The sequence below is a fragment of the Toxorhynchites rutilus genome, chromosome 3, assembly GCF_029784135.1.
Source record: "Toxorhynchites rutilus septentrionalis strain SRP chromosome 3, ASM2978413v1, whole genome shotgun sequence".
NCBI classification, from domain to species: Eukaryota; Metazoa; Arthropoda; class Insecta; order Diptera; family Culicidae; genus Toxorhynchites; species Toxorhynchites rutilus.
Window position 1 is genome coordinate 307071360 of NC_073746.1, and position 22671 is coordinate 307094030.

Sequence of the window (22671 nt, forward strand, 5' to 3'; positions counted from 1 at the left end):
CCGTGCGAAAACTCAATTTTGTATACACAAGAGCACACACACACGGCAATAACACGACAAACCGAGAAACGTGTCGCAACACGAAACGAAACCAATCCGACGAACAATTCACTTTTGGATCGCCATTTTTTCGCAATTATTCAAGGAATTTAAAGAAATTCCACTGGACTTCAATGAACCTATACAGATAGCACACTTTTATAGCAAACTAGTGCTTCTTTTGATCGAAACGCGAACAATTTTATCTAAACACTAGCGACACTAGAAGCTAAAAACGCGGAGCGCAAACGAACACGACCAGTCCGCACCGTCGCTCAACCCCTTTCTCCAGTCGTCCAATATATCAGATTGAATAAACTAAATTTCATGAGAAATTCCTTAGATACCATGCGCACAGAACTACGGCCGAATGGCTATCGAGAGAGTCATATCGAATCATCGAACACATTTTAAAAAGGCTAAAATGTTCATTAACATTGTAATGATCGATAAATTGGCCACACTGTTCTGGTCCAAATTGAGTGGGCGTGTTCCTGCTTTTGTGCATGATTGACCTTTCGTCCGATACCTTCCTCTGCATCTTCAGAAGTTGGATTGCCTGCGCTATCATTCCAAAAACCCTGTTTATGAAAAAAAAAAACAACTTTCCGATTTCAGAAGATAAAATGGTGTGTTGATTCGGTATTGGCGATGCTATGCGCGCCATCTATAAATGCTTGTATGAGTTTGAAAAAAAAAATCCGAACATTTGTAAACGAATAGTCTGAATTTTAAAGCGGTTTTGAGTGAATGGTATAATCCCACGAGTTTATTCAGTCATTCGTCAAATTCACTAAACAAAACCAACTGTCTTATGTTTCTTTCCTTTATTATTCTTATTTTGAATCATTGTGATTGTACAATTAACGATGACAATTCGTTACGCGGGAAGATGAAATCATACCGGCTCGTGCGCTCGGATAAAGCCCTCTAGCATGCGGTGAACTATTCCTTGATACGGGATACCACTCCCAACGACCGTATTCGCGCAGATACATTTGAGCGAGATGTGCTTGCCTAGAACAACGTCGTTCGCGAGATTCCCCGCAAGCAGTGATGCCGGGCTGTCGCCATATAGGTTCGGTCGATCCAGATGGGCACCGTGCTCAACGAGTGCGCGGACGACTTCTCTATCATGGTTTAACGGTAAACAAGCGGTATGTAGTGGGGTTGATTTGGTACGATCGAAAGCATCGACGTCCGCTCCGCACTCCAGCAACAAATTCGTTACGTTTACATTGGGGAATATACCCACCGTACCACTCTTGTCCACAACATATTCGGATTCAAGCATTTTCAGCCTCGACACGGACAGATGTAGCAGCGATTCATTGGTGCGTACACATCGTATATCATGGCGGAGCAGATCGCGAACAGAGCTTTCCACCAATCGACGCTCAGTCTGGTTTCCGGCGGTGGAAAGCAGGAGATATATCAGATGCGTTAGACAGCGTACTGTGTTGTCGTGGTTGTCCTGTTGGACCCTACTAATCGGTTGTACACTAAGCAAGTGTCTAGTTTCGAGTATGTTTGATACGAGGAGTTGAAACATGGCGAAAACATCCTCGAAACGTAACGTATTCGGATCATTTTGCGTCACGTTTCTATGCAAAACATTTTCCATCAACCGCACGATGGACCGTGCGGTAGTGCAAGTTTTGTAATGCAATATGCTATGTTTTTGTACGCGCATTTGTAGTGCCAATAGCCACATATCCATGCACTTCCGGGAGTCTCGTTGAACAGAATGCTCATATTGGTACCCTACATCTGTCATGACTTGTATAGTATGCTCGTGTCCGATTCCCAAAATCCTCTCAAGAATAATCAAACCCTGGTATCGTATCGCATCTTCATCCACGGCGATTGCATCCAGATCGGCGCCGGTAGAAAATTCAACACGATTTTCGAATGCGGATCTTGGTAAAATCTCAGGTCGCTTCTGAATGTATCTGGGTACAGCCCACCGAAGCTGATTAGCGAGGCGCCAATACATAACTGCCTGGGTGTTGGAAGTATCGATCATTGTTGTTCCGAGCAGTTCGAGAGTATCGGCCAACCTTTCCGCCGTGTAGTTATAGCGGATGATGAAGTAATGTGCTATCGAAAGTGCCCCCGTAAGACATGCCGTCTGCAGTGGATCATTTCCGTAACGAGTTTCAGCGAACGGATCGGCCCCATGTTCCAACAACAATTGAACCGTTTGAGAATTACCTCCCTCGATCGCATAATGTAACGCGGTTCTCCCGTACAAATCTCGCGCTTTCACATCCACTCCTTGGCTGATAAGATAACCGCACAGCGACTCCGATAGAACCGCGAACATGAGACACGTTTCGCCACTATGGTTCCGTTGCCGAACGTTCGCTCCATGTTCCACCAAATACTCAACGATGTCGATGCGCGACACTCCACATGCTATATGCAACGGCGTTGAACCACACTCGGACGAACCATTAACGGCAGCACCCAGTTCAAGGAGATACTTCACAACTGGAAGTCTCTCGGCAGCGCAGGCACCCCCTAGGGGCGTACAGAAATACCAATCTTCCTCGTGCACCATGCTGCACATGCTGATTCCTCTTTGTTCGATGCTGGCACCGCATACCTTCACCAAATAGTCAACGGTCTCAACATTACCACTCTCACAGGCGTAGAAGAGAGCCGCACACTGATCACCAATCTCTTCCACTACTTCCTTCCGCACGTTTCGGGGTAAGCCTTCAAGTTGCTGCCGGAGATTCTTTGACAGACCCTGAGCATTATTTGCGCCTATCTCACTGAACAAATTTCGTCTAATCTGTGCCAAGAATCGAGGATCGAATTGGCCGCAGCCGGTCGGTTGGTTGGGGAGTTGCTCGTTGTTATGCATTATTCACAGCGGGAATTGAGTGAGATCTCTAAAATAGTCACTATTTAAATGATCGAAATTAGTGGTTAAGATGAAACTTGATCATCTGGTTTCAACTTGTCTACTGAATGTATCCCTAAACTGAACTCTGCATGAATACACATTTCGTAACAAACTGTATATACCCACAATCTTGCGTCTATTTCTTACCTGAGTTCGTGACAAGCACCGTAGGTAGAACTACGCGTAGTTGAAACCCATATTTGAGATCCGGGGTATAGTGAGACAACGGGTAGATTGAAAACTATTACCCGTGTCCATCTAGAATTATCGATAGTGTTCACCAGAAAAATCCAAAGATATAGTGTTTCTCAAAACGTCGAATTTCGCACCGGAAAACTCCATTCGAGGGAAGAAAGAAAAACGACCGAACTGGGAGAATAGACGTGATAATTTTACAGTATAGCAACGCCAGGCCATGTGTTCATGGATATTCTAAGGACCATCTAGAAATAGTACATCAGGAGATTTTATCTAACCCGCCATATTCCCCAGACATTTCATCCTCGAAAACAACTGGTACCTTTGGCTTCTAGTAACGATTAATCGAATATTAACAATAAAGTACATGATTTGATCATCCCTACATAATCTAGTCAGGATAGCTTGATGCAACAAATACAACCACACTGCTTACAGGGTAACTTCGATATAACGTACATTTTACTTTCAAAATTGTACGTTGTATCGAATTGTACGTTATATCGAAGCATAATAAAGAACTCTGAAACGTAGCTTATATTACCTTGTGTGTTGCTGTTTGAGTAAGGTTGATGAATAAATTCAATTAGAAGACGAATCCAACTTTTCTCATGATGTTTCCCTTCGTTCTGAATTTAGAATCCGGAATCACAAAACAGTTGTATTTCGGAATTGGTTGAAGGTACAACACAAGCTTTAGTATCAAAATACATATAATTCATTGTTTTTTCAGAAAAAAAATATTCAAAAAATTATTCCTTTGGACCTTGATAATATGCGCGTTATATCGAGGTAAAGTGTACGTTATATCGAGGGTACGTTATATCGAAGTTTCCCTGTACTCACGCATATTTACGCGAAAGCTTATTTCGCCTGAAGTTCTATCGATTTGCTGTCGGAAAACAAAAAGTAAACAAAGCTGGTTCATTCGATCTCGTCGAGATATTTGCCAAAACATCGCGTTGTTTGTTTAATCTTGTCGGGTGATCCAAGAAGATTTGGGCCTCAACATAACTAATAGAAATGTGAACAATCGACTTCATGAATCAGGTGTACAGAGCTTCTTCAAAAAGAAAAAGCCATTAACATGGAAAGCCAATATCAAAAAGCGTCTGAATTTGGAAAAGAAATATGCTTCTCGTTCTACTAACATTTGGAAGAAGATTGATTGAATCGATGAGAGTAGGTTTGAGTTTGAAAAATTGAAAGTGTTGTACCGAAGACACGACCGCATTTTTGAAGTAGAACTATGAAATATTATTATTCAATCTCAATTTCTATCACTTCGGACATTATTTTAGAGTGCATCGAAATTTTTGAAATAACTTTTTAGAATGAGCCAGCCGAAGATGGTTGAGTCATCATTCATTCTTGCGAGAACAATACAGCGAGCACGAGAATAATGACCAAGCATCCCAAGCGTTAGTTTCGTTTTCCGAGTTTGAATAGCGACAAACATTAATGACATTGATGGATTTTAAGGTGGAACGAACACACGTGCTCATAGAATTTGTGTGAAATATTACCACGTTTATTCGCAAATTGATAAAAAATTAAAAAATGTGTATGGTATGCTTGTATATTATAATGATGAGTTTATGAGGAAATATGCACAAATGGTTAAGCAAGAGTCATTAACTAAAAAAATTATTCAAAATTTTAACAATTTAAATCTCCCTTCGGGCCTGATAATCTGATGGAGAATAACCGGTTATCGCTACCAGACTTCGACACTGTACATCTGTCATCGTGGATTATTCCTCATTTCTAATAAATAAAAGATTAGAACCTTTAACGGTAACGATTTCAATCTACATTTGGCAACGCATAAAAACTAACGTGCGACGCAAGAATCGATTCTTCTTCAACAAATTACGGTTGGATAGAATCGTCATAAGTTGTCAGCGATTTTCGTTCGAGGTTGTGTAGTGAATGTGAACTGAATCTCACTGCTTTATCTTCTATTCATTCCATTGTTGTATCGAGCTGTGTATATGTGTGTGATATCAGCATTAAAAAAAGCTATGTCCTCTTGTTGTGCTATGCTTCCAAGCTCGCTCGCGACAGTGATTACAAATCACGAATGGCTTATGTATATCAAAAAAGTTAACCAGGGGAGGAAACGAATGTATTCGTTGCTCGTTATTGACGGTACGGGTAGGTAAGCACACAAATCGGCAGATTAAATGTATTGGAAAATGGAAATGCTTCCAGTTTTTATTAAAACCATTTAGATAATAAAGAATTGTAATGTATAACATATCAAACGAATCTTAGTTAATTTCACATCCGATTGATATGCAAATCATCAGAATTCATTCTTAGTGGAAATAGTTATTAACGTTGGCTTTATTTCATAAATTCGTGACCTGTGTTCTTATTTGGCACCATTCCTGAAAGACGTAGTTCTACGTCAAAAACAAGAAGAAACGTTAGCAAATTCGATGCCTGAAATCTAGACGTCTGCTATCCGGATTTATTCAGGTGACAGTTAAACACGGAGGAAAATCACTGCTTGTGAGGAATTGTTTTTTCCAGGAATTGAGTGGCCAAACTTGTCAAGATGGATGGAAAGATGACTGGTGAATCCCACGTCATATTCTTGAAGGAAAATTTAAAGCTGTCACTCAGGAAAATGAATATGAAAGGCTATATTTTCCAACAGGACAATGACCCCAAGCACACCTCGCTATTTTCTGCTATTTCATGGCAGTAATGAGTCGTTTGGGCATATTTTCGATATACAGGGAAACTTCGATATAACGTACCCTCCATTTTACCTCGATATAATGTGGTATACAACTATTGTGTTATTCATGAAAAAATCACATCAAAGGTGAATACAAAACAAATACTAATGCACTCGAGGTTAGGATACATAATTTCCATGGAGAAGAATTTAAAAACTGACAGCCACTCATTGTCATTCACACTTCTGACGCACCTTGCCAATTATGCAGCTACACACTCGTTCTCGCGAAGCGAAACGTGCTTTCTCTTTCACTTCAAGTCGAATAAAATGAAAACAATAACAAGCGGTGGCCGACACAAGAGATCAGCTTTCTTCGCGTGGCAGGCAGTGCATATTCTGCAAAACGCGCAAAAGAAAGGAAAAATCAATATTATGACATCGGGTACCGGCCGATGAAATCGAAATGGCTCCGAGAGGACATTGTCACATCTCCCGCATTACCGCTCGCTATAAACACCGTGACACATCCACATCCGAACAATCTTCTAGACGTTTCCGCTTTTTCCTTTTGTGCCCAACGGTAAAAGTACGATGATGTCGATGAAGGTCGCTATCTCCGCGTCATGGCGGTGTATTTTTCGCTCGCTTTGCCCTTTGCCTTTGTCACCGCCACATTTTCACAGTCAACAGTAATGAAGAGAAATGTACCCTTCGACGGTTGTTGAAGTGGGGACAAAGCACCGCCCTGGAGCAATGCACGTTACTGGTGTTCTTTCATTCCAGATTCTGCTTGCGGAAGCTTTAACAACTCATATGCATTTAACTTCGACGCCGCTTTGAGCCAACTGATTTATTATGTAACAAAAAGAAAGAATTAATTTATTCGTCGCTTATCATACAAGATATAAACTTCTCTAAAGTATGACTTAAGAGTGTCGTATACACATCTACATTGTATTGATTACAGCTCTTTGAAGTAAGGTTAAAATTGCGCCATGACAGATGCCGAATGTCACCCGCAAAATATGACAGTTCGCTTCCGTTGAACGGAGCCACCCTTCAGAGGAAGGTTTAAAAGTGAATGAAATTTACTAGTGAAAACTGCTGGCTCCGAAAGCAGTAAACTCGATTGAACGTTCTATTTATATTTCCCCTTCCAACCACTTTTTCGTTTGTTTTCCGATTTCTCTGTCTGTACCCCACATTTGAGACTCTATCGCCGTCGAAGCGCTGATTTTTGAGTTTTCGGGCACTTACACGACAAATGGTTTCCGTTGATTTTCTGTTTCTACTCCGAGCGCTTCCTTCCCTCTCTTGTTCGTGATTTCCGATCGCATATCCGACGTTCGGTGAACGGTTCCGCTAAGAAGCTGTGTCAATCCACGGTCTTATGTTTCAGTTCTATCTGCTCGTGAAACGTCTGCCAGCACTTCTCGTACTCCTCCCCGTCATCACCGTCACACACGGGGCAGGACGTTTGTACTTGCTCCCCAATTTCTGTACCATGTCTGTTCGTCAGATAAAAGGTTTTGGCTTTGCTTTGCCATCTTGATCCAGTCTTGCTACAGGTCCCCATCGTATGACTATTTATTCAGACGTATGTGTTGTGTCATTAATAAACATCATAAAATGAACATTTAATCGACAGTCGTACTAAAATGTCATATGACATAACGTCATTTGTTTGTTTTACTCATTTGATGTTCATCGTTCTATAATGAAACAACAGTGTTCACGAAGAACGCTCACCGCTTGAAACATTCATTCAACACATTTGAGGAGGCTCCGATAGAACGGGGTGTAAATGACTTGGTCGATTTCTCTTCATCAACTTTTTCTTTAGTTAATAATGTTGAGATTTCCACCTTGAATTATAGTTAACCACTATAATTAATACACTAGAGTAAATTGGTTTTCAACTGATTATAATTTATTCGTCTAAATCGAAAGACTACATGTTGGTGTAGTGATACATTATTACTAATCATACTAACAGTTTACAATAGATTACAGTTATATGATCTGGCCGCACTGCCAATGCGATATAGAACTATACAAATGTTTAAGTATAGAAACAATCAGTCAGCTCATGTACCACAGTTGATTTTTACTTCTACACACTTGTGTTCTCACGAAGAAACGGTTGAAAATGGAACTGTTTACAAACACATCGTGATGGCCTCACAATAGTTATTAGATATAGTGTTTCTTCGAAAGTGAGATGTGTTTTTCAACAAATAACTCAACTGCGAAAACGTTCAGCTGGGAATGTGTTTGCAGCTAAGTTATGACCAAAAGAGAGAATCGATGTAGTTAAATCGACGATGACACTTACACCCCTTCCATTTTAAGCCCCTCATTTGTAATTGTTAGAGGAGTGTTTGACGGTTGCTTTAATATGAGCAATTCGCGTGAATACCATCCATCGTCTGTGGATGTTTGTGTATGTGGGTGTATGTGTGCAGCTACGCTCAAAAGCAGAATAAAGAGAGAAAAGGCATTCAAATCATTGGCAGTCAAATGACATTCAAACTAAAATCGAATGAGTCGAAATCAATGGATCGTTATGACTACGAATGGAAGAATGAAAATAGCATATTTTCACCGGTTTTCTGTGTACGTTCGATAGGAAGTGAGAACATTTAAACATACTGTTGACGGTCGTGGCCACGTTCACAGTACACATTGAGCCATAACTTTCGCGGAAGGACAGTATGTGATGGTCACCAAAAATGTGGATGTCAAAAATGTAAAATGTCCTGTAAACGACTATCTTGATCACGTCGACGTAAAATATCCATAAGAAAATATTATTAACTTTTTTATTTACGTTGACCATAGATCATAGATACGTTGTTGTGAGTTGTTTTTTTTTAACTGTGTATTCAAAATGATCGTTTTTCCAAATATTTCATCACTTTCTCAACAACTTTGTTGTACATCATATTTTGACCAGACATTCGACTGAATTTCGAGTTTCGATTTTTTTTAAAGTAAATGATTACGCTCTTATTAAGAATCAGTCGTAATTGAAACTGGTACTGTGATAATAAAAATAGAATAGTGATTTAGATTGCTGCCATCATATGTACAAGGTTTCAGGCTTATACATGCATGCTCATGCTCATACATAGCCAAACTACACTATCCTAAAACACAAAACAAATCAAACAAAATCAAACTATTCTGAATTTCTTTCCATCCGCATTATCATTGTCTTCTCGGTAAAAAAAATATTACTCCTTATGTGAAGCTGTAATTTTTCAGCTTCCATTTAAAATAAAAATCCATTTTCAAAACGGAAAAAAAGATCAGATCAAAATGTACTCATGCGTGTGTAGGTACAAATGTTGTAAGGAGTGATGATACTCACACATATACATACGCATTTCCACACATACACGCACTCTTTAACCCACAAACTCATAATGACGAAAGATACGAATCGTTCATTCTGAGAGTTGCGTAGGATTTTTACTTCTGATATGATTTGCGATTGAATGCTCCTTTAATTTACTCCAAAATTTGAAAAACCGACTAGGAAGAACGGCTGAACGTATCAATATGAAACGTTCAAAGATGTTTAGGGAATACACTAGGCTAAAAATTTGTCTGCAAATATTAGAACTCACTACAATATATGTAATTCTGCAAATGGATTTTGTAAAGCACTTTAAATAACCTGTTTTTGGCACTTTTTTTGAATCGATGCAAAAAATTTAAATAATTTTTTTTTCGTCAAAGTAATAAATTATCCTTGTGCAGAATTTATTGGAGTTTTCAAAACTGCCCTTCGATTTGCGATTCGATGGTCGTTTATTGAATTATTCATCATCAAAGACGAAGGGGTAATTTTTCATTCAAACTGAAATGTCTCTCTGTGGGTTGAAAGTTGTAGCTTCAAAATGATGCGCATCGATATACGTTGATTTTTCACGAAGTTATAGGATGTCATCAATCACTTAAAATTTCCGACTCCGCACTCTGTTCCTCTATTTTTTTTGTCGAGTGTAGAATTAAGATGAAATTTTCTGTACATAAATTTAGAATTAACGGCTCCACATAAAGGAATTGGAAAAAAATCACGTCTACAAGAAAAGAGTTTTTTTAACAACAGCTTTTTCATGTTTTCATTGAAAAAATACTATATTGTCATCAACCTTTTTTTTCTCTTCTTTAACAATAAATTATCACTTTTAGCCTTATGTGGTAACTAGTTCTGATATCTAGCGCGAAAAAATCAAAAAATTGTTCATTTTGGAGCCATTGCACAATGGACCAGGAGATGCATTTAAGTGGAAATGAGCATTCAAAGCTCGACGGTTATTCTCTAGACAAAAACTGTCTTCGACAAAGTTATTACATACAATAGAGCGCTCATTTTCATGTTGCCAAAAATAGGGTGACCAGAATTTTCGATGAAATAAATAATCTAACTTTCTTATCTCTATAGATGGAGATAAACATTGTTGGACAATGTTTTAGTCCCAGTTATTTAAGTCATTTTTGTAGAACAAAGTTTTTTTCTATCTCTTGAAATAACCGATGTAGCGCCTTTTTTCTACGTTGCGTTAAGGTCACCATGAAAAAAAAACTGTTTTCTTGCTCTAACTTTTATATTTCAAATTCTACAAACAATTTGTCTTCAAAAGACTTTTAGAACATACTAATGCAAACATTTTGCGATGCAGAACTTGTCAATATCTCAACTTCACTCAAAGTTGTTGATATTTCTTCCCAAAAAATAAGCTCTCTTTAATTGCTTGCCATTCTTTCTGGAACAAACATAAAAAATGTTTGTTGACGGAATTTGAAAGAACAAATTTCTCTATAGAATATGTGATTTTCGAAGATATGTTATTTTTTGTATTTGAGTAAAGACAAATATCATGCCAACTCGTCATAGGAGTTGGCAGCAACATCTCAGATAGGCGTGAAACGTTATGGGTGTAAAGACATGGGTCATTTAAGCAACTTTGCATACTTGAAATATTCGAAAAACAATTAGACTACTTTTTGGAAAAAGCCAAATTGTTTTTTCTAATTTTTTACAAAAAATTATAACTATTCCAATAGCCCTTACAATTTCCAAAAAGTCGTCCATACATCGAAAGATGGGCACTTTTACAGGAAAAAGTTTTTCTAACAATAACTTTTTCATGTTTTCTTCGAAAAAATACAACTTATCCTAATTTTGTTTGAAGTCAAGATAGCGATATAGTGTATTCGACAAAGTTTTATATCTCAACACATCAACTTTCTATCTTTTATAGTTTTTGGAATATGTCATTTTTGTATGAAGATTCCTGAAAAAAATAATGGTTTGCTCGTATCATTTTTGTGTGTAAATTCTCACGTTTGACATGTTCTTGACATGTTTCTAAATAGAGAAAAGTTAGCAGAGTATTTAAAATAATTTATATAAAAAATGTAACGAATTGAACATTAATAGCATTGTTTCAAAGAAAAACATGAAAAAGTTGTTGTTCGAGAAACTTTTCCCATGTAAGTGTGCCCATCGTGTCCATTCGACAATGTTTTAGATCTTATTAAAATGTAAACTTTTGTCGAAGACGTCAACTTTCTATCTGTTATAGTTTTAGGATTATAAGACATTTTTGTATGAAAAAAAAAATGTTTTGCTCGTAACATTTTTGTGTGTAAATTCTCACGTTTGACATGTTCTTGACATGTTTCCAAATAGAGAAAAGTTGGCAGAGCATGTAAATTGGGATCATTTATACATAAAAAAAGTTACGAATTAAACATTAATAGTATTTTTTCAAAGAAAAAAATGAAAAAGTTGTTATTCGAAAAACTTTTTCCATGTAAATGTGCCCATCGTCCGATGTATGGAAAACTTGTTGGAAATTCTAAGGACTATTTATATCTATTTCTTTCAAAATTTTGAAGGCATATGTTTTCGAGAAAAATGAATTTTAATTTTCAAATATTTTTTTTAATGAAATTTTTTTCCAAATTTTTTTTTATAATTTTCAATGAAAACCAAAACAATTTCCTACATTCCATTCCAATTTTTTCATATAAAATAGAAGTCATGCAGAAAATTTAAAAAATGGGCCCAAGATGGTAAAACTATTTTTGACGAACTCTGTGGAACATCGAATTTTTAGGAATTTTCGAAACTTCGAGTTTTTGTATGTTAGCAGTCATTTTTAGTAAATAGGCCCTTTAAATATGTTTGTCGTGTTATACCATCATGTTCATGAGATTTTATGAATTCGTATATAATTTCCAACAACTTTTCCAAATACATCGTTATGGTAAAGACATATGTTTAGGTGTTACGTTACGAAACATTCGAAGACATGTGGGTTAATACAAAACGTAGCGAAACTAAAAAATCTTTTTTATCTTAATACAAACTTCAATCAATCAAAAAAATTGTTGGAAATTATAGGAAAATTCATAAAATCTCATGAACATGACGGTATAACACGACAAAAATATTAAAAGAGATTATTTACTATAAAAAAGATTATAAATTAGAAATATTTTTTTAAATATCTCGAGAATGGCTTCATTTAGATGGAGATTGATAATAACCTTTTTTGTTTTAAATCACATCAGGATTCATAATTTGTAGCTAAAAATGATTGTTAACATACAAAAATTCGAAGTTTCGAAAATTCCTAAAAATTCGATGTTCCACAGTTCGTCAAAAATAGTTTTACCATCTTGGGCCTATTTTTTGAATTTTCTACATGACTTTTATTTTGTATGAAAAAATAAAAAATAAAAAATATGTATTTTGGAGATTGCAAATTGAATTTTGGAGATATAAATTATCAAAGATTTCTCTTACTCAAATCGATACGCCCTTTTCAAAAGCTACGCTTGAGTCAAAAAATTCACAATTGCTGTGGAAAACTCATATTTTCTCTAACCCAAACCGAATACACACTTTCACTAGAATCAAAAATACTCATGTTTTGTCATTTGTCGATTTCATTTGGAATTATTCGTTAGTAAGCTCTAAATTATTTTTAATAATTTTAATAATTTATCCGCAAGTTGGGCTTCGCAGGAAACTCGCAGGAAAGTCGTTTTCATAGTATTAAATAGGTTTCGTTTTTGAAATTATTAAGCGAAGAATCTTCAATGATTTTAGAAAACTTGAAATTCATGATGGTTCATTTGAAATTGTTTTGATATATGATATTGCTTATCAAGATTATGTATTCGTTTCCGCATTTACACAATTCGATGAAATTAGAATAAATATACGCACCTTCACGCCCACCACTGAGAGTGGGAGCAACTTATGACAGTGTTGAACTTCAACAAAAATGCGAAAAATGGAGTCAGAAAAGATGGCAGTAACTCACGCAAGTGGTCGATACCTCAATAACCTAGCAGGAAAACGGTAGTGTCAACAAGTTCTAATAAATATGTGTGTTCCAAAACAACCTAATGCCATGCATTTGGGTGTGATGATAGTTGCTATAAATTATTGATTGTTGGGCGGAAACAGCATCTCAATAGTATCGATGAATGAAACATTTTCCCGCGGAACAGCGCAGATGTTTTTGTTTTGAAAAAGATTCTCCCCGCGCTGATGTAATCCAAGCAGAAGCAGTATAATCCGAAATGGATTTCGCTGGTCGTTAGTTAACATAATGCGTTGCCATAAATTTTAAGAAGAGTTCATCGTTTGAGCTTTTCTGCTCACAAACACTGTCAGAGAGAAAGAGCAATCATCGATCAGACTTAAACTATTTTGAAATAGGGTTATAGAATGCTGCGGTTGGGTTTAACTGACGGTTTTTTTTCGTTTCGTCCTCTAAGCACACCTTATAAATAGAGTGGTTTTACTGTCGGCGTCGAAACTTTCGGTTAGACGCGAGCGAGAGTGTTAATTTTGTCCAATTGTAAGCGTGCGGTAGTGGCACGACGGATCCGACAATAATCGCCAATTGATGGATTGGTTTAACTCTTTCCCATGATACGAAATCAAGCGAATATCAAACGCAATCGTCTATCAACGACAGATTGGCGAGAGTCTGAACGAGACGCAAAAAGTATTGAAAAGTGTATTAGACAGTGTACCAATACATTTGTGAATTTATTATTCAACTTCTACAGATCCTTCAGTTCCTCGGACAATGGTCGATACTTGGAGATATTTCAGCACCATTTCAGTAGAATAGCGGCCTAAGGCTATCAGACGTACCAGCCGCGGTTTCTTGTTGGCATGATTCCGTTCTGGATGGCTATTATTTTGGAAGAGAGCTCACCATCTGCAAGTCATATATTTAGTGCATAGTGATTGCAGTTGATCCTATACTCCCGCTTGCACTTACTACTGTATTCTCTGCCTATGACAAGGACAGTCTTATAATATTAAAGGGTGTGTCACATCAAATTGCATCACGGTAAAAACGCTGTAGAAATTCGCCCAGTAGACCGATCCTTTTGAAAGTTTTTAACAGTAAAATAAAAACTATTAAACAACTTTTGGCATTTTCTTTTTATTCGTACTTCGAGCCCAAGCCCGTATGCTCGCACCTTCCTCTTTACCCCGTCCATAAGGTTCTGTACACCGTCAGGTTGTAGTTTTTTATGAACAGAAATCCATTTTCTCTTGAAGTCAGCCTCCGATTTGATAACTTTTGGGTTCTTCCGGAGGGCCTGCTTCATAATCGCCCAATATTTCTCTATTGGGCAAAGCTCCGGCGCGTTGGGCGGGTTCATTTCTTTGGCACGAAGGTGACCCCGTTGGCTTCGTACCACTCCAACACGTCCTTTGAATAGTGGCACGAAGCGAGATCCGGCCAGAAGATGGTCGGGCCCTCGTGCTGCTTCAATAGTAGTAGTAAGCGCTTCTGTAGGCACTTCTTAAGGTAAACCTGCCCGTTTACCGTGCCGGTCATCACGAAGGGGGCGCTCCGCTTTCCGCAAGAGCAGATCGCTTGCCACACCATGTACTTTTTGGCAAACTTGGATAGTTTCTGCTCGCGAATCTCCTCCGGAACGCTGAATTTGTCCTCTGCGGAGAAGAACAACAGGCCCGGCAGCTGACGAAAGTCCGCTTTGACGTAGGTTTCGTCGTCCATTACCAGGCAATGCGGCTTTGTCAGCATTTCGGTGTACAGCTTCCGGGCTCGCGTCTTCCCCACCATGTTTTGCCTTTCGTCGCGGTTAGGAGCCTTCTGAACCTTGTATGTACGCAGGCCCTCCCGCTGCTTGGTCCGCTGGACGAATTAACTTGACAAATTCAGCTTATTGGCGACATCCCGGACCGAACTTCTCGGATCACGTCTAAACTGCTTAACTACGCGCTTGTGATCTTTTTCACTGACGGAGCATCCATTTTTGCCGTTCTTCACCTTCCGGTCGATGGTTAGATTCTCGAAGTATCGTTTTAGTACTCTGCTGACCGTGGATTGGACGGTTCCCAGCATCTTACCGATGTCCCGATGTGACAACTCCGGATTCTCGAAATGAGTGCACAGGATTAATTCACGACGCTCTTTTTCGTTCGACGACATTTTTCCAAATATACGAAAAATTGACAGTGAAGCATGGCCAACGTGATTTATACACTCTTATCTGATTATAAGCGAAAGCTGAAGGTATAATTCCTAAAAATTAAATTTCTACAGCGTTTTTTCCGTGATGCAATTTGATGTGACACACCCTTTAATTCTATATCATTCGCTATCCAACTCTTGACGAGTAAAGTTCAGTGTCGGTATTGTGCGTTGCCACTTTTGCTATTGTGCTATTGGTACGAGTGAATCGTGTACGAGTGAAGGTCATTGCTGTCCGCTTTCGACCTGACCTTTTGTGAAGTGGAACGAAGGAACCATCGCGTGACTGTCGCAAACGGGATTCACGTGGCTGCGTAAGCTATTCTTGCGCTATTGTGTTGTCTCCGTAGCGCGTAGCCTCTGTCTCTCCCTGATTAGGGCAGTAGAGCGCATTATTGGAACAACTTATATATTAAGGTACACATATTTATTATTAATATTATTATTCAATTCAATTGTTCATTGTTTAATATTATTATCATAGTTTTTTTTATATATTTTTTTGAGATTATTGTTAAAATCAATAATAAATTAGAAATAAGACAGAATTTTTTGTAAAAATGAGAATAGTGGAGAGATGGAGATCTCCGATAATGAATCTCATACAAGATCTGGGAAAAAACATAAACGAGTCCCTCATAAGGAAGATAATTCTTCTGGGGACGAATCCGCTCATCCTACCAAGCCCCCCTCTAAGAAAATTGCAAGCCTCCCTTCTCAACCCACTGTTACTTCCACTCCTCCTCACCCATCATCGATTTCGCTTCCCCCTTCTGATGCTTCTGATCCAACCCAATCCTCGTCCTCGTCCTCATCCTCATCCTCATCCTCATCCTCATCCTCGTCCTCGTCCTCGTCCTCGTCCTCGTCTTCCCCCTCTGTTGTCTCCGCCCCACGTGTCAGAGTTTATCCAGAAGATGCACCTGGAACTGGCCCGTGGGTTGTTTTCCTCCGGCCAAAACCGAAAGGAAAAAACCCTTAACGTGATTCAGATCATGAAAAATCTGGCCAGATACATTTCTGTATCTGAAATTCGCAGGGTTAGACCGAACAAATTGCGAGTTGTCGTGAATGACCGGAAACACGCAAACGAGATTGTTGCTGATCAACATTTCACTCTCGAATATCGAACATTTATACCCTCCCATAACGTAGAAATTGAGGGGGTGATAACTGAAACGGGTCTGACGAGCGAACAAATAAAAGCAGAAGGAAAAGGCAAGTTCAAGAAGCTCCCCTCAATGGAAGTGAAAATCTTGGACTGTCGCCAACTCGGGAAACTTTCCCATGATGGGGACCAAACTAAATTTACGCCGTCCGACTCGTTTCGAGTCATCTTTGCTGGTGCCGCCCTCCCTGACTACGTTATGGTGGACAAATTGAGACTACCTGTGCGACTCTTCGTGCCAAAGTCCATGACTTGCAACAAATGCAAGTCAGTTGGTCACACTTCGGATTATTGTGCCAACAAGGAGCGCTGTGCCACTTGCGGAGAGCAACATGAGGGGAAATCTTGCAGTGCGACTGAGCATAAATGTCCATATTGCGGGGGATCCCCACACGAGCTCTCAGTTTGTGAATCTTACAAGAGTCGCTGGGAGAAACAGAAGCGCTCTTTAAAGGAACGCTCGAAGCGCACATTTGCGGAAATTTTAAAGGGCGCTTTGCCACTGACCCAACAACAAGAACAACCAATCTCAACACACAATACCTTTTCCACGTTGCCAGTTGATGAAATGGAAGCGGACACAGCTAGCGGGGGCACACCGTTTATTTTCAAAGGGAATCCCCGGCGCAAAAATGTGACCACTCCCAAAGTTCAAGAACAAGTCCCCACGGTTATATCCTCTGTTAGCTTGCCTAAAAAATCGAGTGCAGCGGACAAGCAAAATCAGGTTCCTCCTGGCTTCCGTGGGAATAGTTCATCTTCGAACGACCCAGCACTCGAGGGGACATCAAAAACCCCAACTGTCCCTATTTTTCCGTCCAGTTCAACTTCCCAATCGGGATTTATAAAGTTGTCTGACCTTTTGGATCAAATCTTCAAGTGTTTTAATGTTTCCGACTCCATCAGAACAATTGTCATCTCAATGCTTCCAGTATTAAAGACAATTTTGCAACAATTGATGCAAACATGGCCCCTCCTTGCAATGATTATCTCTCTTGATGTCTAATTCAAATAGAGAGGTCGGAGATATCACTGTTTTACAGTGGAATTGTCGTAGTCTTATCCCTAAATTGGATACATTCAAATTTTTAATTCATAACTTCAATTGTGATGTTTTTGCTCTGTCCGAATCTTGGCTTTCTTCGCGAGATGATATCTCTTTCCACGATTTTAATATTATACGCTTGGACCGTGATGGTAGATACGGAGGGGTGATTTTGGGGATCAATAAGTGCCACTCATTTTTTAGAATAGACCTTCCACCTATTGGAGGGGTCGAAGCTGTTGCTTGTCATGCAAACATCAGAGGCAAAGACCTCTGTATTGTCAGCTTGTATTGGCCTCCGAGAGCTGCGGTTAGCCGCAAACAACTTGATGACATGTGCTAACTCCTTCCTGAGCCACGATTGATCTTGGGAGACTTCAACTCTCACGGAACTGCCTGGGAGGAACAGTACGACGACAATCGTTCATTGTTGATATATGACCTTTGTAACAGCTTCAATATGACCGTTTTGAACACTGGGGAACACGTGTACCTAAACCTCCTGCTAACCCAAGTGCTCTTGACCTCTCGCTTTGCTCGAATTCACTATCGTTAGATTGCAAGTGGAATGTAATTCAGAACCCCAACGGTAGTGATCACTTCCCAATCGAAATTTCCATCACCATTGGGTCGAATTCTTCTGAATCTATAAATCTATAAATACCTCACAAGACACATTGACTGGAAAAAATATGCTAACGCGATTGCTCTAGCCATCAATTCCAAAGATGGTTTACCTCCATTGGAGGAGTATAACTTCCTTTCTCGTTTGATCTATGACAGCGCGGTTCGCGCTCAAACGAAACCCATCCCAGGTTCCACTATTCGTCGAAGGCCTCCCAGTCCATGGTGGGATAGCCAATGTTCCAAGCTTTATCAGGATAAATCGAATGCATTTAAAGCTTTTCGGAAAAGTGGAACCATTGAGAATTTTCAAACGTATTTATCCCTTGAAAATCAATTTAAAAACTTGATCAAAGGGAAAAAACGTGCTTATTGGCGAAATTTCGTGGGAGGTTTGTCACGAGAAACGTCAATGAAAAAATTATGGAAAGTGGCTCGAAACATGAGAAATCGCTCTTCAACGAATGAAAGCGAAGAATATTCACATCGATGGATTTTTAATTTTGCACGGAAGGTTTGTCCTGATTCCGCTCCTGTGCAAAAAATTGTTCGAGATATACCACAAGATAGGTGCGATCTTGATTCCGAGTTTTCGATGGTAGAATTCTCTCTTGCTCTCCTTTCATGTAATAATTCTGCTCCGGGATCGGATAGAATTAAGTTCAACTTGCTGAAAAACCTTCCTGATGTGGCGAAACATCGCTTGTTGAATTTATTCAATCGGTTTCTGGAGAATAATATTTTTCCAGATGATTGGAGACAAGTACGAGTTATAGCTATTCAAAAACCCGGAAAACCCGCGTCCGACTTCAATTCGTACCGCCCAATAGCAATGCTGTCTTGTATACGGAAATTGTTGGAGAAAATGATCTTGTTTCGCCTTGATCGATGGGTAGAAACGAATGGCCTACTCTCAGATACACAATATGGGTTCCGCAGGGGCAAGGGGTCGAATGATTGTCTTGCGTTGTTTTCTTCAGAAATTCAAATGGCTTACGCCGGAAAAAAACAAATGGCTTCAGTATTCTTGGACAAAAAGGGGGCCTTCGATTCTGTTTCAATAGAGGTTTTGTCGGACAAATTACACTCTCGGGGTCTGCCGCCTCTATTGAATAATATGTTATATAACTTGCTTTGTGAGAAACATTTGAACTTTTCTCACGGAGATTCGGCAGTAAGTCGGGTCTCTTACATGGGCCTCCCCCAGGGCTCATGTTTAAGCCCCCTTTTGTACAACTTCTATGTAAGCGACATCGACAATTATCTTACACAAAATTGCAGCCTAAGACAACTTGCAGATGATGGAATGGTGTCTGTCGTAGGATCAAATGAATCCGACTTGCAAGAACCCTTACAAGATACTTTGAACAATTTTTCAACCTGGGCCATTGGGCTAGGGGATTTTTTCTAGGAAGCATAGACCAGCAAAACCAAAGCTTCAACTTTTGGGTAAACCGATCACTCATGCTATGTCATTCAAGTATCTTGGGGTCTGGTTCGACTCCAAATGTACTTGGGGGCCATATCAGGTATCTGAGTAAAAAATGCCAACAAAGAATAAACTTTCTCCGTACAATTACCGGCACCTGGTGGGGAGCCCACTCAGAAGATCTTATAATGTTGTATCGAACAACTATTCTCTCAGTGATGGAGTACGGCAGTTTCTGTTTTCAATCAGCTGCCAAAACACACCTCATTAAACTCGAGCGAATTCAGTATCTTTGTCTCCGTATTGCGTTGGGATGTATGCCCTCAACGCATACCATGAGTCTCGAGGTTTTGGCAGGCCTACTCCCACTAAAAGATCGCTTCAATTTATTATCTCTTCGGTTCTTCATACGGTGTAAGGTCATGAACCCATTGGTGATCGGAAATTTTGAGCAGCTGATCGAGCTAAATTTTCACTCCGGATTCATGAGTTCATATCATGAATTTATCTCCATGCAGGTTGATCCTTCTTCGTATATTCCCAACCGTGTTTGTTTCCCTGACTACATCAATTCCTCTGTGCATTTTGATCTGTTCATGAAGCAAGATATCCATGGATATTCAGATTACCAACGATCGAGGATCGCTCCAACGATCTTCGATGAAAAGTATGGGGGTATCAATTGTGATAATATGTACTTTACTGATGGGTCCACTATAAACGAGTCCACAGGATTTGGAGTGTTCAACGAATTTTTTAGCACCTCACACAGTCTTCAGAATCCTTGCTCAGTGTATATTGCTGAATTGGCAGCAATTCATTGGGCGCTGGACAGCGTCGCCTCACGACCTGTTGAACACTATTACATTGTAACGGATAGTCTTAGCTCTGTCGAAGCTATCCGTTCAGTGAGGCCGGAAAAGCACTCGCCGTACTTCCTTGAGAGAATACGAGAAATTTTGAGTGCTTTATCCAGACGCTGTTATGTCATTACCTTTATCTGGGTCCTTCACATTGCTCCATTCCGGGTAATGAGAAGGCTGACTCATTAGCAAAGGTAGGTGCAATTGAAGGCGATATTTATCAGCGTCAAATCGCCTTCAATGAATTTTATTCTTTAGTCCGCAAAAATACCATCGCTAACTGGCAACGCAAGTGGAATGAAGATGAATTGGGCCGGTGGTTTCACTCGATTATCCCTCGATTATCCCTTAGCCTCAAACCGTGGTTCAAAAGTCTAGACTTGAGTCGGGACTTCATTCGCACCTTCTCCCGACTCATGTCCAATCACTGTTCGTTAGATGCACTACTCTTTCGTTTCAATCTTGCCAGCAGCAATCTCTGCGTTTGTGGCCAAGGTTATCACGACATCGAGCACATTGTTTGGTCGTGCGAGGTGTATCTGGTCGCCAGATCGAATTTAGAAAACTCCCTTCGGGCTCGAGGAAGACAGCCCAATGTGCCGGTGAGAGATGTGTTGGCTCGGTTAGACCTTGATTACATGTCCCATATATATGTTTTCCTTAAAGCTATAGATCTACGTGTGTGATTGTCCCTACATCCTTATACCCTCCTTTCCTTCCTTTGCGGGTAATTCGTCCCCTTGCTATAAATAGTAGAATAAGTTGAAATGTAAATACACTATAGATATACGAATAGATTTATGAAATGAGTGTTCATCAACATTGTTACAATTTCCTTATATCCCATCCTTCTTCTAAAAATATGTCACCCTCCTAAACTCGAGTACACCGCGAGTAATCGGTTTTCCACCTTACTAACCATAGATGTAAGAAAATTGTTTATATATATATATATATATATATATATATATATATATATATATATATATATATATATATATATATATATATATATATATAGTTTTAAATTTATATTTAAGAATTCGGCTCCTTTAAACTTAAGTAACTGAGCCTGTAAAAATAAACGAATTAATAAAAAAAAAATTAATTCTATATTATTTTCAGTACCACCAGAACAAAACATAAAAAGTAGTTGTTGTAAACTTAAAATGCAATTCACAACAAACATTTGGGGCGGCGTTTTGAGGACAAAGCGACCCGTCAAAGGGGATCATAAAATTCACGCCGACCAGCGCCAAAACAGGAATAACACAACAGAATTCTCAACTCAACTCTTGAAAACACATCAATCTTCACATTTCTGGTTGAGTTCGAGCGCTCCCACCGACGCCGGGAACGACGCCTCATATAGACAATAATAATAGCTCCCGGATTGTCTGGTTTACGCTCGATTAATCCCTCGATGCGATCTTGCCCACCGATTGGTTTCGATAAGTACCAACGGCGGCAATTCGCTGTGGGATTCGAACCATTTCGAGAAAATTCCGCTCCCATTAAACCTAGCGCAATGAGGAACGTATTGCCTTTGAGGGTGTATTGGATTAGTTCGATTCCAAGTCCGCTGATTTCAATGTCAAACCCGGAAATATGTCCATTGTTTTCAAGCACATGCGTCGAAATTCTTCAGGTATTTGAAGTCGTACGAACGAAAGAGTTGACAAAGGAAAAGGAGAACGTTGCGATCGATGACAATTGAGTAATTTACTATGGCGTTTGTAAACAAACGCACGGCTTAGCGCGTTTGTGTTTTCAAGATGGCGACCCACACACCACGCACCATGCATGTGATCCAATTTCGAAATGAAAACGGCTGAATTTATTCACTCAGAAGTGGCCACACGATGAGAAAAGAATTGCATTCAACCATTCGTCGACGGTCGCAATTGGACTTAATTTTTGCCTTTCGAAGGCTACCATTGTTGGCAGCTCTCTGTGGCTGCGCTATTATTTAATTCAAAAATTGGAACTTCTCGGTCTCTTCTTACGTGTTTACATGATGAATGAATAAGCTTTAATCTGGGTGGAGGAAATGTTTGCCGTAGAAGAAACCGTTGAAATCGAGACCAATTAGTGCTCTGTGCTGATGTGTAGATGATTTGAAAATTGGACCAGCATCAATTGTGT

At 39.4% G+C, this 22671-nt stretch overlaps 2 protein-coding genes across 7 annotated transcripts in view; both read right to left on the reverse strand.

Moving 5' to 3' along the window:
• Nucleotides 1-22671, reverse strand: part of LOC129780572 (uncharacterized) — a 266066-nt gene that overhangs the window by 101053 nt on the left and 142342 nt on the right. The gene's annotated exons all lie outside the window — the stretch shown is intronic.
• On the reverse strand, nt 938-2911 carry LOC129774409 (protein fem-1 homolog A-like). The gene has a single exon (XM_055778143.1). It carries the CDS (start codon nt 2909-2911, stop codon nt 938-940), a length of 1974 nt encoding a protein of 657 aa, XP_055634118.1.